At 43.8% G+C, this 18,932-nt stretch overlaps 1 protein-coding gene across 1 annotated transcript; it reads left to right on the top strand.

The window, feature by feature from the left end:
* The first annotated feature begins 6,301 nt into the window (after positions 1-6,301).
* On the top strand, positions 6,302-15,845 carry LOC138634592 (WAS/WASL-interacting protein family member 2-like). Its single transcript, XM_069721614.1, has 7 exons — positions 6,302-6,358; positions 7,111-7,243; positions 7,562-7,663; positions 7,884-8,567; positions 11,595-11,843; positions 13,607-13,708; positions 14,872-15,845. The coding sequence occupies exons 1-7, from the start codon at positions 6,302-6,304 to the stop codon at positions 14,913-14,915; spliced, it is 1,371 nt and encodes a 456-aa protein (XP_069577715.1). The 3' UTR covers positions 14,916-15,845.
* Positions 15,846-18,932: the final 3,087 nt, after the last annotated feature.

Raw genomic sequence — 18,932 nt, 5'->3', positions numbered from 1 at the left:
GAATTAAATCTTCCTGTCAACAGATCAGTTCAACCAGCAGGAGGCTCCAGTTGGCTTTACTTCAATCCCTAGTTCATGAATATATGCTTTTGCATAATTTTGAGTATTTTATGTTGGAAAAAATAATCAACAGCTTCAGTGTTATTCAGAGTAGAGTCACCAAACATCGCTGTTCATGTCAATGATCTCCTGTTAGGTGTACGACAAGCTCTGAAGGAGGTGCCACCGCACCTCCTCCTGTTGGAGGAGCAGAGCAGCTCCAGTCTGTGTGGCTTTGAGAAGAAAGCCACACAACACGTGAAGTGGGCCTCTTCCTCCTCTCGTTAAACCCAACATGTGAACGGACAGTAATCCTAACTCCGACTGTCGTCGACAAACCAACTGTCGTCACAACCTCTGCGGATTTGAAGGCTGAAATTTACGGCGGCGTTTGAACGCAGCGCCAACCTTCCTCCATTTTGTGTCGGTGTTCCCGTTTCCGGGTTTCGGAGAAGGGACCGACAGCACCGAGTCAGCGGGGAGTATGGCTCTGCTCGCGGGGCGAGACTGCGGGTAAAGTTTTCCGTAGCCGCCTGAAAACTGTTATAAAACAGCACTTTAAACGCGTCCGGCGGTTTGTTTTAAACGCTGCGTGATCTCACGAGAGCTCTTTGCGGGTTCACCGCTGACACTTGACTGACAGCTGGCAGGTAAACAGCTCGGTGCTAACAGCTAACTGCGGCTAGCTGCCGGAAAACCGGAAAACCGACGCGAGCTCGCTAACGTTAGCCAACCTGCGAGTGTCTTTTGGTGGCGTTAAGTTACCTCCGCAGCACCTCCCTTCGGCTCCCTCCTCAGCAGCACCTCCCTTCGGCTCCCTCCTCAGCAGCACCTCCCTTCGGCTCCCTCCTCCGCAGCACCTCCCTTCGGCTCCCTCCTCAGCAGCACCTCCCGCCGGCTCCCTCCTCAGCAGCACCTCCCTTCGGCTCCCTCCTCACCAGCACCTCCCTTCGGCTCCCTCCTCAGCAGCACCTCCCGCCGGCTCCCTCCTCAGCAGCACCTCCCTTCGGCTCCCTCCTCAGCAGCACCTCCCGCCGGCTCCCTCCTCAGCAGCACCTCCCTTCGGCTCCCTCTTCAGCAGCACCTCCCTTCGGCTCCCTCTTCAGCAGCACCTCCCTTCGGCTCCCTCCTCAGCAGCACCTCCCTTCGGCTCTGTGCCTCCATGCTGTGACGACGCGCCGACCAGACGTCCTGTTCGAGCCGGTGAGCGGAGCCTCCTCGTGGCCTCAGGTATGTGGGTGTCCACCCGGGAGCGGCTCCCCGACCTGTCCGGGCCTGATCTCTCCTGCTCTCCGGACTTCACTTTCAGGTTCTGCTCGCTGGAAAACTCCTTAATTTGTCCGACACGATGCCTGAATCACATTATTTAATGTGAACGTCATTTAATGTGAACGTTATTTAATGTTCACATTATTTAATGTGAAAGTCATTTAATGTTCACATTATTTAATGTTCACATTATTTAATGTTCACGTTATTTAATGTTCACATTATTTAATGTGAACGTTATTTAATGTTCACATTATTTAATGTTCACGTTATTTAATGTTCACATTATTTAATGTTCACGTTATTTAATGTTCACATTATTTAATGTTCACGTTATTTAATGTTCACATTATTTAATGTGAACGTTATTTAATGTGAACGTTATTTAATGTGAACGTTATTTAATGTTCACCTTATTTAATGTGAACGTTATTTAATGTTCACGTTATTTAATGTGAACGTTATTTAATGTTCACGTTATTTAATGTTCACGTTATTTAATGTTCACATTATTTAATGTGAACGTTATTTAATGTTCACGTTATTTAATGTTCACGTTATTTAATGTTCACGTTATTTAATGTTCACATTATTTAATGTTCACGTTATTTAATTTATTTAATGTTCACCTTATTTAATGTTCACGTTATTTAATTTATTTAATGTTCACCTTATTTAATGTTCACCTTATTTAATGTTCACATTATTTAATGTTCACCTTATTTAATGTTCACCTTATTTAATGTTCACGTTATTTAATTTATTTAATGTTCACCTTATTTAATGTTCACGTTATTTAATGTTCACCTTATTTAATGTTCACGTTATTTAATTTATTTAATGTTCACCTTATTTAATGTTCACGTTATTTAATTTATTTAATGTTCACCTTATTTAATGTTCACCTTATTTAATGTTCACATTATTTAATGTTCACGTTATTTAATTTATTTAATGTTCACCTTATTTAATGTTCACCTTATTTAATGTTCACGTTATTTAATTTATTTAATGTTCACCTTATTTAATGTTCACATTATTTAATGTTCACCTTATTTAATGTTCACCTTATTTAATGTTCACGTTATTTAATTTATTTAATGTTCACCTTATTTAATGTTCACCTTATTTAATGTTCACCTTATTTAATTTATTTAATGTTCACCTTATTTAATGTTCACCTTATTTAATGTTCACGTTATTTAATTTATTTAATGTTCACCTTATTTAATGTTCACCTTATTTAATGTTCATGTTATTTAATGTTCACCTTATTTAATGTTCACATTATTTAATGTTCACGTTATTTAATGTGAACATTATTTAATGTGAACATTATTTAATGTGAACATTATCATTATTTAATGTGAACATTATCTGCCTGAACAAAACAACTCGACCACACTTCAAAAGTAAACCGTCACAAATGAAAGTCCCGCGTTCAAAACTATCATCTCAGTAGAAGTATGAAGGTTTGTACAGAAAAGTGTTCTCTAGATATCAGAGTCCCACTTTAACAAAGAATCTGTCATCTATTAACAGGACAACTTTAATATCTAACTAGTTACTGATTATTACTAGTGGGCATTCAACAAACATTTAATTTGCATCTTTGGTTGAGTTGCATATCGACGGCTAAAACTAATATTACTTCACTCTTTGTGAATTAATAAGACTAATTATTTTCTTGATCAATCCATTAACTTTATCAGTAAGAAGTTCATGTGACAGTTCTACAAAGCAGGTAGTCGTCCAGCTGGATTTATTTATTGATCTGTCAGATAAAGTAGATGTGGATCAAACACGATGACTGAAGAGGAGTTTTTCTGGAGAGACCCGTCCTGGTTGTGTGTGAGCTCATTGATCAGGTCCTGTGAGCTCATTGATCAGGTCCTGTGAGCTCATTGATCAGGTCCTGTGAGCTCATTGATCAGGTCCTGTGAGCTCATTGATCAGGTCCTGTGAGCTCATTGATCAGGTCCTGTGAGCTCATTGATCAGGTCCTGTGAGCTCATTGATCAGGTCCTGTGAGCTCATTGATCAGGTCCTGTTCAGACAGATGGGGAGTTCATGCTCCTCAAAATCCTAGAAACATCCAGTGAAGCGCCACAGGTCTTAAACTCTGTATTTCCTCGAAAACAAAAACATCCAACATCCCTCCTCCCCTCCTTCCTTCTTTCCCTCCTTCCCTCCTCCCCTCCTTCCTTCTTTCCCTCCTCCCCTCCTTCCTTCTTTCCCTCCTTCCCTCCCCAGCTGCAGAGTCACACTGTCCATGTGGGGAAACCTTTTTTGTGTGTGGGATTAATTTGTTTTTAATCTTTCATGTGTGACCTCACTTTACTTTGATCTTGAATGGAAAGGATTTGTTAGATGATAGGGGTCAAAGGTCACCTGTTGGTTTTTATTACAGTATTGCTGCCGGTTTTGTTTGTGGTTGTTTTTTTTTGGCCTGGATGCTGTCGAGGTACCAGATGATCATCAGAGGACAAGAAAAAATGCTTTGATTGTTTTGATTATTTCTGCAATATAACATGTACTCAGAATTAGAGGACTGATTCAATCCAACTCAATACTGGAGCCCGACACTGAGCCAACAATGGGTCCCGACGGCTAACTGGTTTGGGAGGACCCAGTGACCTCATCGTGTGCGGTGCTGACCCATTTAGAGCCGGTTCAGGTGCTCCTGTCCATCACAGCACTTTCACTGCTCCCTTCTATATATTTACTGGCCTATAGCAGCCAATAAAATTAAAATATTTTCCATAATGTCTGTGATTTTATTGTTCACAATATATACAACAGTAAAATTCCCTTTGGCTTAAGTTGTTTATCATATAAGAACAGAGTTTATGATCATATTTGACAGAGTATGAACGTGATTTGAACGACACCTTTCATACAAGACGTGCAGCTCAAAGTGGAAATTACATGCAGTGATTCACATAAAAACAGATATAAAGAAACATTTAAAAAAATATACAAAGGATATAAAATGCAAAAGAACAGATAAAATGCATGAAATTAAAATATTAAAATACAATAGAGTTAAAATATAAAATACAGCAATGTGCATTTTAAAGGTGCGGTAGTTCAAAGTGAAGGCAGGAGAGCTTCAGGTAGAGCTGGTTAAAGGCCGAAGTAAAGACATGTTTTTATCTTTCTTTTGAAAGTATTAACTGAGCTGGTTTTTCTGATATCTAACAGATAGTTTGTTCCACAGCTTTGGAGCAGAACTGACAAAAGCTGAATCCCCAATTTCTTCCGTCTGTTGTTGAGAACCTCCAATAAACCAGCAGCAGATGATCTCGGTGTTCCTGAAGGCTCATGGTGAACCAGAGTTAGAGATGTGACTCGGTCCGAGCCCATTAAGAGCTTTGGATGTCAGGAGGCGGAGCTTAAAGTCCCTCCTGTGTGTTACAGGTAAACAGAGCAGAACTCTCCTCCTGGTTCTGCAGAGTTCTGGAGGATCTGAAGTCCCTGTGTTGTTTTCTTTGGGAGCCCCGTGAACATTCAAGTTAAAGCTAGAAATGAAGCCATCAATCAACGTTTTGGCATCGGTGTGATTTATAGAGAACCTTGGCTTTGTTTCAGAAAGTCGTTTTCAGAAACGACAGCATCCTCTGACCTCGTGTCTGAGTGGATGTTTTGGGATTAATCCTCTCCATGAAGCTCTGAACTGTTCTGGCAATTAGTCTCAGAGAGTTGCTAAAATATTTAACTTTGGACCGCTACCACCCCTTGGACCGTGCCAAGTGGGTTTTAAAGATGAGATTTAAAACACTTCAGGCACCACGTTTCTCTTGGTCCTGACGACGTCTGTCTTCTCTGAACTCCACCGATGCGAGCGAGGAGAGTGAAACTCGTCCAGCTCGTCGTCTTGTTTTCTCTTCTCTTCAACGCATCAGAGAAGTCGAGCAGCTGTAACGAATCCTGCTGCTTTCAGGTTTGTTCACTTCTGTCCTACAAAAGGTGGAGTGAGTGTCTTCACACCCCCCAAGTCTTGTGAAATCCTGGAAGTATTTCAAAACTGAGTAATCAACATGTTGGCACTCCACATTGGATTTACTGAAGAGTGTAGCGATGAACATAAAATCACAGACGAGCCTGAAATATTATAAAAGAAATAGGAATTGTGATTAATATGTTTAGATAGAGACTGTATCACAGAGGAAGTTCGTCATTACAACACAATATATTGATGAACTATTTTGACAACTGCGTAGTTTGCTGTCAGATCCTTTACTCATGAGTGATGTTTCACATCAGTCATGTCAACTGTAATTCAGCAGCTAGTTTCCTGGTGAATTGTCCTGGAAACAGCTGCAGTCAACTCATCAAACTCCTTTTGCACGCTTCGACAAAATAGAAGCACTTTCATACTTCATACTTCATAATTCATCTTTTTCCTTCTGCCTCCAGCCGCTGACGTCCTGGTTAGTGAAGGCAGTAATGAAGACACCCCGCAGCCCCTCCCTGCTTCCTGCTTCAATTCTACACCTTAGATTTCCTTCAAAATCGAGTGTGTCGCAATTAAACAGTATTACACAGAGGGTGTGCTTTCCTATGTAATCTCCGTTTCCGTGGCAACTCATGGGGTACGACTAACAACTGGAGAAAAATCTGTTGCGTCAGTAGAGTCTTATGTAACGTACGCCATGTTTCCTACTCCAGGAAGTAGTCCGACCCTTAGCAACCACCTAGCAACAGAGAGGATTTCTAGTCTCCTAGAGGACATTTTAAGATGTGATTTATGAAGGTCAGATCAACTCTAGACCTACAAGTGACGTCATGTGAAGTGAGCTTCAACAGTTGTAATCTGGGCGAAGAGCTTCCTTGATTCTTACAGCCAGCTCTCGAACCAGTGAAGCTGCTCCAACTCATGTTCCACAATATTTCATCTCCATCATGTGAAATGTGTCTCTCCTTTTCCAGGAGTCCGTGTGCGTTGTCCCAGCAGAGGCAGTGAGGTCTCCGGCCTTTACCCCCCACAGAGATGCCTATTCCTCCCCCCCCTCCCCCGGGTCCCCCGCCTCCCCCAACCTTCAGTGAGGTCAGTGACTGAACCAAACACACAGTACGATCCACCGGCGTGTGTGTGGGATAATTAATGAGACATTAACAATGTATGATGGGATAAAACTGGACGTCACACATGATGATACGGCTTCACAAACACTTCTGTCCTTTATAGTTCATAAACTCATGTGTCCCAAACAGTTTTCTGTTAAATATATTCTTAATGCTAAGATTGTTCTGATGCTGCAGTTGTTTTGGACTTTACCAATTTACCAGGAAGCACCTGGACACAATTACAGGGAAGCAGCCAACGGATATTTCATTTTAAATGACTTCATTATGATGGCAATATTTATATTGTATTAATATTCAAAATATTTAGTGTTGCCTTTTTCCAAAGGAAGACTAATCTTGAGACAAATTGCTTAAACGTTTAAAATGAAATAAGATGTTGAACACGTCTTTGTTTATCAGTGAGCACAGCAGGAAAAGTCCTCCAACAGATCTATAGTGTAGCTTCTTCTTCTATTAGACCGTGAGCTCAGTCTGAAGGCTGCATCATGTTTGAGCTCTCGTCTGGCGTTAACATCAGAGGAGGTTCATCATAGAAAAATGAGCCGTGTCAGTATCTGTAGTTAAAGTCAGCCACATTCTCAAAGCTGGCAGGATGAGAAGTTACCGAACATCTGTCCAGTGAAGCACCCAGACACACTTCAAACTTCCCTCTACGGTTTCAGAGCAGAGGAACTGGAGGTGTGTTAACGTAGCTGTTGACTTCCTCCACAGGTGAACATGAATCCTCCCAAACTGAACTCCTCTGACGCAAAAGGCCGAGGAGCTCTGCTGTCAGACATCTGCAAAGGAGCCCGGCTAAAGAAGGTGGCAGCGGTGAACGACCGGAGCGCTCCGGTCCTGGAGAGTGAGTCACAACACACACACACACACACACACACACACACACACACACACACAGATGATCAGGATGACACGTATGAAGTCAGAACTTTAATTGAAATTAGTAAAGTTGTTGTTTCTTTGAAAAATAATTTCAAAGAAAACGTTCCTGTATGGGTTTCATCAATATCATCAAAAGGCTTCCAAATTAAGATCATATTTTTCTTCTAACTTGCCAAGACTGTCCACATAAATGTTGCTGAATTGAGTTGGGAATGAATCATGGTCTTGATAGTTTAGCTTTAATATGTGTCAGTATTAATGTGTTTAATCTTTTCTCCAGAATCAGGAGGAGGAGGAGGAGGAGGAGGATTTGGAGGCGGAGCACCGATGGGTATGGCTGGCCTTTTCCAAGGAGGTGTGCCAAAATTACGTTCAATTGGAGGTAAAACACCAACCTATCTCTCGGTTTCTCTCTCTCGCTATCGCACTATATAACATTAACTATTTTTAAAGGTTAAATCTTTTTTTTTTTAACAAAACTACCAAAACATTCCCCCTTCTCTTAAATGTGAAGATAAATGATCAGCAGAATCCTTACTTCCAGCTTTAGCCCACCTGACAGCAGGTGTGTTGTACTAAACTTGTGTCTGTCCTCCACCCAGATGGTTCGGCGGGTGGTTCTGTCGGCAGGTCCGCCCTGCGTCCTCCGGGCTCGCGGCTCGCGGCCCCTCGCCCCCCCGCGGGCAACCCCACCTCCCCTTCCCCAGCCAGCAAGCCCTCTCCACCCGAGCACCAGCGCTCCCACCGCCCCTCCCTGCCAGACATCTCCCGCCCCCCCAGCAGCAGCAGCAGCTCTTCTGCAGGCAGCGGGATGAAGCACAGCACCTCCGCGCCACCTCCCCCTCCGCCCTTTAACCGAGGTGGCCGTGGCAACGCTCCGCCTACTCCGAACCAGAAGGCACCTACTCCGCCTTCCTCATCCTCCTCCCACAACAGAGAGAAACCCCTCCCACCCACACCCAACAAAGGCCCCGCCCCTTCCAGCACCGTGAAACCGCCTCCATCTTCCAGCAGGCCGCCAACCGGCGGCTCCTCAGCACCGCCTCCTCCTCCGCCATACAGACCCCACTCATCAGGCAGCCTCTCCAACGGGCCGTCCCACATGGATGGGGGCGGGGCTCCAGAGCTCCCCCAGAGGCATAACTCCCTGCACAAAAAACACACATCAGGAGGTGGCAGCCAAGGACGTGGCCACGCTCCACCCCCTCCTCCTTCACCGTCTCCATCCTCTCAGCAGGTCAGCAGACCGCCACCACCCGCCAGAGAGCCGCCCGGACGCAGAGCAGGTACCCCCGTCCTCCCTGCAGACAGACACCCCCGTCCTCCCTGCAGACACAGGAGACAGAGAGCGTATATATATTGCTATTCGATATTCACTGAGAACTTGGTTAGTGAGAAGAGTCGTAGTTGAATGAGTTTATTAGTGGTTCATTTGCAGGAAGAAAACGAAAACTTGTCAGAGACATTGTGAATGACTGAGAAAACTGTTGTCTCTGGCTGAGCCTTCTCCTCCAGAGAGGTCATCTTCTCCTCCTCCAGAGAGATCTTCTTCTCCTCCAGGGAGATCTTCTTCTCCTCCAGAGAGATCTTCTCCTCCTCCAGAGAGGTCTTCTCCTCCTCCAGAGAGATCTTCTCCTCCTCCAGAGAGATCTTCTTCTCCTCCAGGGAGATCTTCTTCTCCTCCAGAGAGATCTTCTCCTCCTCCAGAGAGGTCTTCTCCTCCTCCAGAGAGATCTTCTCCTCCTCCAGAGAGATCTTCTTCTCCTCCAGGGAGATCTTCTTCTCCTCCAGAGAGATCTTCTCCTCCTCCAGAGAGGTCTTCTCCTCCTCCAGAGAGATCTTCTCCTCCTCCAGAGAGGTCATCTTCTCCTCCTCCAGAGAGATCTTCTTCTCCTCCAGAGAGATCTTCTTCTCCTCCAGAGAGATCTTCTCCTCTTCTCCTCCTCCAGAGAGGTCTTCTCCTCCTCCAGAGAGATCTTCTTCTCTTCCAGAGAGATCTTCTCCTCCTCCAGATAGATCTTCTCCTCCAGAGAGATCTTCTCCTCTTCTCCTCCTCCAGAGAACTCTTCTTCTCCTCCAGAGAGATCTTCTTCTCCTTCTTGTGGAGTTGTGGTGACGTAGGCTCTTGTTGTGGGAAGTGATGGAGTCTGGTGGGAGTGAGAGAATCCGTTGCCACGGTGAGGTGTGCGTCCACAGCGCTGATTAAGTCTCTGTAGTCAACAATAAAGGATCTGAAGAGGCGTCAAAATTGTGTTCGCTGCCCCAGAAAATAATGCGTGTCTGTTTGATTGACAGGCCTGTGGTGCAGTCAGGTTACAGCTATCGGTGGGTTTTTTATTCTGTCAACCCTGGAATCTTATAAATGATTAAATTAACAACAAACGGTGGACTTTTGGCTTGAACTCATGACTGCCAGTCGAACAGGAGAATCTTAGTTCCTATTTGACGAGTACTGAACTACTCTGGGTGTGAAAGTAGAGCAGAAGGCTGCCGTGTGATTTGCTCTATTTAACATTACAGCGTTGCGGTCAGGTGTCTGCACCGGCTCTCAACATGCAGTTGGTTTTGTTTCCTCCCTCCGGTAGATTTCTGGTTCACTGCAGACGTTTTCAATGTTTGAATTCAGAGCAAACACACAAAACAGGAAGGCGCTTGTTAGCCGGCGCTCCGGCTCGTGATTGGACGGCGACGCGATCTCCTGGTTTCTCTGCATTCCTGCAGCCCGGTGGAATATTCCAGCGTTGCTCTTTACTTTCTCCCTCTACACCACCTTCACATTAAGTTGCAGCACGTCTGAGGTTCATTCATCGTTCTTACATTGATTACATGCAAGGTTGAAATGAGATGAACTGTGTTTGACCTTCTGCTGGAACGAATGATGGAAATCATTTCTCATGTCAGTATTTAGCTGGTTTCTGTTACAAAACATCAATTGTTGGTTCAAAGAAGAAGAAAAACACTTTCCTGTAAGCAGCCTCATTATTGCTTATGGCAGGTGGGAATCTGCTTATAATGTTATGACACTCACTTCTCTTCACATGTGAGAATTCGCAGCTTACATCTGCAATTGCATCATTTTAAAGTAAATATCTCTGGGTTTGGGACTGTTGGACAGACGAAATAAGAGATCGGAGGACGTCACCTACAGCTGGCAGGTTGTTTTTGTGGAGAACCAAACACGCATGAAAAACAAGAAAAGCACCAATATTGAAATGTTTGCTGGTGTTGAGCTGCTGGAAATCCAGTCGTGGATGAATTTGTTGGGAATCTTAAAGCAAAGAAAGAAAAGCCACAGTTTTCTCTGAAATAATTTGAAACTGACAAAACAATGCGGCTTCATTATTTATCTCATATTTAACAAAAATCAGACTTTATTTTTTGATTTTTGATTAAACAGAATACTTAAATAATAAAAAAGCAAACTTCATGTGTTGGTCTGTGAACACAGAGCTGATGTGTTTTGTCTCATCTGTCCAAAGGAAGTTCTCCTTCAGTAATTGCGGCTCTTCAATAGACATTTCGGTAACTTCCAGTATCTTTTATGAGCAGCTCTTATCTACCTGGACGTTGTCCTCGCTTCGTTGTCCCTCCGACAGTCCCTCAGACACTCGTCAATAATATCTGCAGCTGTAGTCACAGGAACATAAAGCTGCTTGGAGATGGTTTTACAGCCTTTTGCCTTTATCTTTGTCATCTTTCTATATTTTCCATGTTCAGTACAACGGGAGAACGATGACGACCTCTTCTGTCCATTTAAATAAGATCACTGACTGAGTACAAGATTGAAGACCTGTGATACTAAAAAAACACAAAAAACAAACATAAAATATGACTAAAACCTAATTATTACTCATTATTTTTCTGCGGGTGTCAACAAATGTTTCAAGGTCATTTTAGATTAGTCTTTGTGGAACAATAAATAATTTATCATGTACATGAGACGTGAGAAAATTACTTAAAATGTCATCCCTTTTTTCACTGAGAGGTTAAGGATACCAATAAATTCCTCCATGACGTGAAATCATCTCCAGTGTGTGAAAACATGACTTCCAGAGATTCTGGGTTTAATCAGCATGAAGAAACGCTGACACAGCGTATGTGATCGTGGTGGGAAAAACTCCAGCAACAGATTTACCAGCAAAATGTACACATTTGAACACTTTCTGCATCAACATTCATTAAACTCATTTCATAACAGCAGTTTTTATTTTATCACCTTCACTCTGAATTCAACAACTGTAATGTGTGTGTGTGTGTGTGTGTGTGTGTGTGTGTGTGTGTGTGTGTGTGTGTGTGTGTGTGTGTGTGTGTAGCCCCCCAGGTACCCCCTCAAGGCTCTCGTAATGGCAATCGGGACGCCCCTCCCCCCCCTCCCCCGTACCGTGGCCACAGCTCTGCGGTCTCAGAGGCCCACAGCCGAGCGGGAAAACCGCCTCCTCCTCCTTCCTCTTCCTCCCTGTCATCCTCCTCCTCATCCTCCCGGACCCCGGCCGGACCCCCTCCGCCACCCCCGCCCATCCGGAACGGCCACTCCTCCAGCTCCTCCTCCAAGTCCATCATAGGTGAGTGTGGACGGACCGCTTCGGTATCATCGTGTTTCTCCTCCTCATTCATGAAAAGGCCCGTGGACTGTTATCGTATTTACAAGTTTTGAAGTGATTTACTGAACAAATATGTCTCAGTATGTCTCAATATGTCTCAGTATGTCTCAGTATGTCTCAATATGTCTCAGTATGTCTCAGTATGTCTCAATATGTCTCAGTGTGTCTCAGTATGTCTCAGTATGTCTCAATATGTCTCAGTATGTCTCAGTATGTCTCAATATGTCTCAGTGTGTCTCTCAGTATGTCTCAGTGCGTCTCAGTAGAGCAGGACCAGTTGGAGAGAGGAGATCAGAGCAGGAACTTCTGCAGTTTCCAGGAGGCAAAAAAAAGGGAAATATTTGTTTCTTTAAATTGTGTTGCCCATATTTCTGATTTTACATGTAATGCCACATTAATGATGAAAGGCCGACCCGACTCCACCCGGCCTCCACCACATTGGGCCAGTTACCTGAACGCCACGTCAGTTTAAAACTAGTCAAGCTGTGAGGTCAAATATTTAACTAGAAATGAAGTTGAACATAAAATGGCCTTAAATGAACATGAAGGTGTTTAGAAACAGGAGACTGTGGACACTGATTATAAGAGAACACTACATCTACCTCCTAAAATCCAACAACTTTAATTTTTATGTTGCACAAGTGTGTTGAAGGCCTCCGAGGAGCTCCTGGTACCGTCTCCGTCCTCCTCCTTCAAAGAGCTTTGTTGGTGCCTCAGTATCATTCTCCCATAAAAGCTGGGACTGAGAAAAGAAAGGGGAAAATAATCACTTCAATACTAATTCAAAAATATGAGATGATTTTATTGTGTAGGAGCGTTTGACCTTTACAGCCACAATCATCAAAGGAAAAGTCTTTAAAGGGGGAAATAGGACCAGGGATCCAGATCTGATTTTATCCAGCTTCAAAAGGACGTGAGGTCATATGACCAGAAGCAACATTCAACATGGCTTTGTCAGCTAATATCGCTGAGGAGATGCTTTTATTTTGAAACTTTTCAGGGCTTTAGACACTGTTGGATTCTCAGAAGGTCAATAAGCTGCTCTGTGAATGAGCCTCCCCACAAACAGGAAGCAGCGGGGGTCAGACCTGGTGACGGAGGCGACGGTGCTGATAGTCAAATGTTCCACTGCAGATATGCAAACCAGCCTCGTTGTTTCCTGTAGCGCTGGACATGAGGAGGGCCGACGCCGTTCCTCGATTACCGTCTGAGCCTCGTTTCACGTTTAACATTCATACCAAAAGATAATCAAAATACAAGTTTTCAGCGTATGAATGAAGTTAATAACGTGGAGGTCAAAGAGGTTTTTTTAAGGTCGGCCGTTTGACCGCGATTCAACTGAACATCGAGTGTTTCTCCCTGGAGGATCTTTTTCTAATGTTTGTTACGTGTTTGTTTTATATTTTGTCGTTTTATGTTTTAATTGTTTTTCAGTCCAGTCAGCGATTAACAATTTACAGATGTCCCCTAAACGCCTCACATACAGTAGACGCTACAATTTTCAGACGTCCCCTAAACGCCTCACATACAGTAGACGCTACAATTTACAGATGTCCCCTGAATGCCTCACAGACAGCTACATAAATATCTGAATTTCATTGACTTTCAAATTTCTCTCAAATAAAATAAACCAAATGAACATTCAAAGATGTATAAAGGTGGGATTGATTGCTGTATAATCATATTTTAAAAAGCTGTTTTTTGTGTTTGTTTCCTTCCCTCAGATGATTTTGAGTCAAAGTTCAACTTCCACCCAATCGAAGACCTTCCACCTCCTGAAGAGTACCGGCATGCCAGCAGGGTTTACCCCAGCAAGAACAACAAGGGTACGAGTCCTCTTCTTCCTCATAACTCTTTTGCGTTATTAATAAATGTTTTCTTTCCGTTTCCATCCTCTGAAAGAGCAAAGTGTTGCTGCCAGACTAGTTCGGTTTATTTGTGAGATGTGATGTGATGAAATCCGCAGACTGAAGGAGTGATTGATGTCTGTGGTGTGACTCATGAACTATCTGTCGTCGTGTCTCCGTCACTTAGTTCGGTCGTGATTAACTTTTAGTTGGATGAAGGAAGTAAATCCAGGAAATCACCATCTTACAATCGCAATAATATTTGTAAATTCCTCATGCTGAGGGGTCGCCGGCTCCGCCTCCTCCTGTCCTCGTGGTCGCCGGCTCCGCCTCCTCCTGTCCTCGTGGTCGCCGGCTCCGCCTCCTCCCGTCCTCGTGGTCGCCGGCTCCGCCTCTTCCCGTCCTCGTGGTCGCCGGCTCCGCCTCCTCCTGTCCTCGTGGTCGCCGGCTCCGCCTCCTCCTGTCCTCGTGGTCGCCGGCTCCGCCTCCTCCCGTCCTCGTGGTCGCCGGCTCCGCCTCTTCCCGTCCTCGTGCTGACGGGTCCTGAAGCGAGAAGCCGAACCCGTAATGGCGCCTCACGTTTGCTGGCTCGGTGAAATGATTTCATGTCGTGGTGCTTTTTCTTCCACGTGAACGTGAGGACGGCAGAGAGACGGACTGTCAGAGGAGATCACGGTTCTTCTCATATTCACCACTCAGTCCTCTCTGGTTCTGTAATAGATGACCCGGTTTGAACCCTCATTTATTTGAATAGAGGAGATGGATGTGATCGTGATTCTGTTTCTTCCAATGAAGTCGCTGCTTGTTGGCGTTGAAGGATTTTTTTATTTATTAAAAGTAGTTTAAAGTTCAAATTCTTTCAGAACATTTAGGAATCAAACAAGGTTTGATTTCTTCATAACAATGTGAAGATTATATTTATGTGTGAGAAGAAAATAAGAAGACAAGTTTAAAGTTCAACATCAGTTGAAAACCAGGTTTCTGCTCCTGAGCTGCAGCTCTGGTTCTGGTTGTAGTTGTGGTTCTGGTTCTGGTTCTGTCCTGAGATATCACGGCCCGTTTTTCAGAGTTAATCATTTCCACCAGCGTGTGCGCTCTTTAATGGGTCTGACCTTCGGTTCCTCTCGTCTCTCCGTCCTCAGCCATGATGAGAGGAGCTCCTCCGGCGCCACCGGTGGGAAGGTGAACGGACCTCGGCTCGGGGACCCGGACGGAGGGAGCGGTGACGAAGCACTCGGATCACAAACACAACACTACACTAAACCAGCAGCCAGAAGCACAGCGGGGAACACAAAGTAAGCACTATGACACCGGGCCCCGCCCACACCGGGCCGGTCCCACACCGGGCCGGTCCCACACTACCCGCCGGTCACTTTATATCTTTTGCACGAGAGAACAGAACCAGCCGACTGGACCTTTGTGACTGTGACCCCCTGGACCGGACTTCTGTTTGACACATATCAGGACCAAACTCTGAACACTTCCACATCTCTGCATTCCATTGTTGTTTTATTTTTATGCATATTCATGATAATGATGATAGTAGTTGTGATTTTCATAATTCTTTATTTAGTTTATTTTATTATTTTTGGTGTCAGCATAAAGTTGTGGGAAGAAAAATTCAACACTAATGAATGAAAACTTTTTCAGCAGGAAAAAAAATTCGAGTTTTCTGACAAAACTGATGAATTCCTAGTGTTTCTTATTTTGATAATGTTTTGTGTTTATTAGCCATTAAGCAGTGCCAGGAAGCGTTTGAATCCACTCTTTTCTTAGCGTGCCAAATGCAGGAGGAGTCACATCGAGTGACGTTTATAGTTCTGATTGTGGACGGAGAACACGAAGCTCTCCACGTCACCACCGCTGTTTGTTTTACATCCGGAGGAGAACGTTCCTGTCGCCTCTTTCTTTCCTTTATTTCTGGGCGTGTTGTCGTTTCCATCTGGAGGCGACGTTGCGCAGCAGCTTACCTGCTCCACCGAGACACTGTGCAGGATCCTGGTGCACCGAGGACATCGGGATTACACTCGCGTTCATTTAACACTAAAGAAAACAACAACAAAAACATAAACAAACAAACAAACAGGGTTCATTCTGATTTTGTCCCTGAAGTTTCTCACCAACATCTTCCTCCCGACGCGCTGCTTTCTCTGCGAGGTCAACACTAGTTTATTATTTGTTTACTGAACCGAGAGTTCAGATTTTTCTTGCGAGGAATCGTGTTTCACTTTTTTTGCAGAAATCGTCTTCTGAGGAAGTTGATCTAAAAACTCGACTCTGCTCTGATTTAAGAGTTTTACTTTTGCTGCTGGTGGCCCTTTAAAGAAGGACGGTGTGTCGGTCTGTATGAAAGACAATATGTTGTTGTTGTTGTTGTTGTTCAGATGCTATGCAAAGAGCAGTTTGTACAGATTGTAGATGGTAGCAGCTAACCAAAAAGAAAACCATAATAATAACAGGAACACTTAAGTGCCAGAGAACTTTTGAAGAACAGATGGAGGTTCTTTATTATATCCTTTTTTTAATTTTTTTTCTATGAACCATTAAGCTTCACTTTAAAAACACTAATGACATCATTCCCACCAAAATACAATGCAGGACAAATGAATAAGAACAAAATGCTGGTTGAGGTCAGATTGTCAGTGATGCAGCGCCCCCTGCTGGTCTTTGCCTTACACAAACCTGTTGTCACTCATCGGTACCGTTGGTTTTATGTTTTGTTGGGTTTTTTTCAAGGGGAAGATGATGACAACAAGGTAAATAAGAAACAAGTCTATTTGAAAATGCAATAAATGTTGTATATTTACATTAAGGAATATGGTAATTATAGTCACTGATCTATTTTTATGTTGTAAAAAGCTTGTAATATAGGTAAGAAAACAGATGAAGCGTTATAAGAAGGTTGTTCCAGACTCTGGATGTTGGGCCGTCGGGCTGAAGGAGCTGAATGTGTGTGACGGGTTCCTACCAGCCAACACTTCGGAGATCTGCTTTCTGAAAACAAAAACAGTTGGTTTGTAATTTAGAGAAGGTGAGCGGTGGATGACAGCAACAACACACCAAAAAAAACCAACAACAAAACATATCGACCTTCACTTCCTTTTGGGGGACGTTCATTCACCGTAACACGCCGGAGACGAGCGGCCACGCCGTCTCCTGATCGCTCACCACGTCCACTCGTACGAGCAGAAACTCTGCGGCTAGTTCATCTTAATCAACCATGTTTTTTATCATTTGAAATAATTTCAAATAAATATATTCCTGTTGGGGGATAAAAGGGTACCTGATTCACCGTGTCTCTGTCTTCTTTCTCTGGAGCTCACAAACTGTTAAAGTTACTGTTGAGAAGTTTCAACAACAACTTGTACCTGCAACTGTCACTTTTATTTGCTCTTAAAAAAAAAGAGTGATTTTTACCAAATACAAATAAAAACAATTTTAAATCACTGTTTTAAAAATGTGGTGACATCACAGGTGTTTGTGTTCCCTGAAACAGATCTCTCAGTTTAATGTGACTTTCTTACTCTCACGTCAACAAGTGTTGGATGACTGCTGAACTAAAGACCGACAGAATCCTCGCTAGGAGAAAATACAAGCTTTAATTATCCAGAGGGAAACGGCACTGAAGTAAACACTTAACATACAAGTAGCAAAATACACAGAAGTACAAACATGTAAAAGTAAAATGATGGATTTTGTTTCTCATTTAGTTTTCAGTGTGTAGAATCGCTGTTTCATACGTCTGAGTAAAATAAGAAACGTAGGTCGTCGTTAAAGGAAAACAGAAACAGAACATTTCAGTAATTCCTTATCTTACACTGTAAAAAGCTGCATAAAACATACACATTTATTTTTAGTTTATGCACACAGGCCACTTCAAACTCAACCGCTTTCTTTACATACACTTATTTTAAGTTGGCCTTTGTCTATTTGAATATGGGACTGTTTGTGATTCTGACTGAAGTCGGTGTCGTCCTAGAAAACAGGATTCTTCAGTTCAGTTTTATTTGTGTAGTGACAAAATACAACTCCGGTCATTTCATGGCACGTTAAAGTCTTTACAGCAGAACTTTACAATATTATAGACAAACACAACAATTCAACAATTCACACAAAAAATCTCTTTAAGGGAGAAAAAGCTCCAACAGAAGGAAGGAAAAACTCTCAGAACCAGGCTCAGAGGTGGAGAACATCTGTTAACAGAACCAGAGATGGAGAACATCTGTTAACAGAACCAGAGGTGGAGAACATCTGTTAACAGAACCAGAGTGGAGAACATCTGTTAACAGAACCAGAGGTGGAGAACATCTGTTAACAGAACCAGAGATGGAGAACATCTGTCAACAGAACCAGAGATGGAGAACATCTGTTAACAGAACCAGAGATGGAGAACATCTGTTAACAGAACCAGGTTCTGTTAACAGAACCAGGTTCAGAGGTGGAGAACATCTGTTAACAGAACCAGAGGTGGAGAACATCTGTCAACAGAACCAGAGATGGAGAACATCTGTTAACAGAACCAGAGGTGGAGAACATCTGTCAACAGAACCAGGTTCAGAGGTGGAGAACATCTGTTAACAGAACCAGAGGTGGAGAACATCTGTCAACAGAGAACATCTGTCAACAGAACCAGAGAGAACATCTGTCAACAGAACCAGAGATGGAGAACATCTGTTAACAGAACCAGAGGTGGAGAACATCTGTCAACAGAACCAGGTTCAGAGGTGGAGAACATCTGTTAACAGAACCAGGGTCAGAGGTGGAGAACATCTGTTAACAGAACCAGAGGTGGAGAACATCTGTTAACAGAACCAGGTTCAGAGGTGGAGAACATCTGTTAACAGAACCAGAGGTGGAGAACATCTGTCAACAGAACCAGAGGTGGAGAACATCTGCCTCGCCTGGTTGGGGTGAGAGGAGAGCAGAGAGAGAAAAGGTGTAATGGTGAGATATGAGTGTTTCGAGAGTGAAAGAGTGAAGTTAATGAGATGTGAAAAGCTGTAGAGGGTTTCTGCCTCTCAAACACAACCTGGGAGCTGGCACAGGGGAGGAGCTGGTTCCACAGGGGAGGAGCTAGTTCCACAGGGGAGGAGCTAGTTCCACAGGGGAGGAGCTGGTTCCACAGGGGAGGAGCTGGTTCCACAGGGGAGGAGCTAGTTCCACAGGGGAGGAGCTGGTTCCACAGGGGAGGAGCTGGTTCCAC

This window comes from Brachyistius frenatus, unplaced genomic scaffold, assembly GCF_029030835.1.
Source record: "Brachyistius frenatus isolate BFR_SWC_R1_liver_20210118 unplaced genomic scaffold, ASM2903083v1 Contig_269, whole genome shotgun sequence".
Classification (NCBI taxonomy): Eukaryota; Metazoa; Chordata; class Actinopteri; family Embiotocidae; genus Brachyistius; species Brachyistius frenatus.
This window is presented reverse-complemented; position numbering and strand designations above follow the sequence as displayed.

Bases quoted from the DNA above. Each gene is read 5' to 3' on its own strand.
- LOC138634592 (XM_069721614.1), top strand. From the start codon at position 6,302: ATGCCTATTCCTCCCCCCCCTCCCCCGGGTCCCCCGCCTCCCCCAACC. The intron at 7,244-7,561 runs GTGAGTCACAAC...TCTTTTCTCCAG, and splicing joins GAGCGCTCCGGTCCTGGAGA to AATCAGGAGGAGGAGGAGGA. The intron at 11,844-13,606 runs GTGAGTGTGGAC...TCCTTCCCTCAG, and splicing joins CTCCTCCAAGTCCATCATAG to ATGATTTTGAGTCAAAGTTC.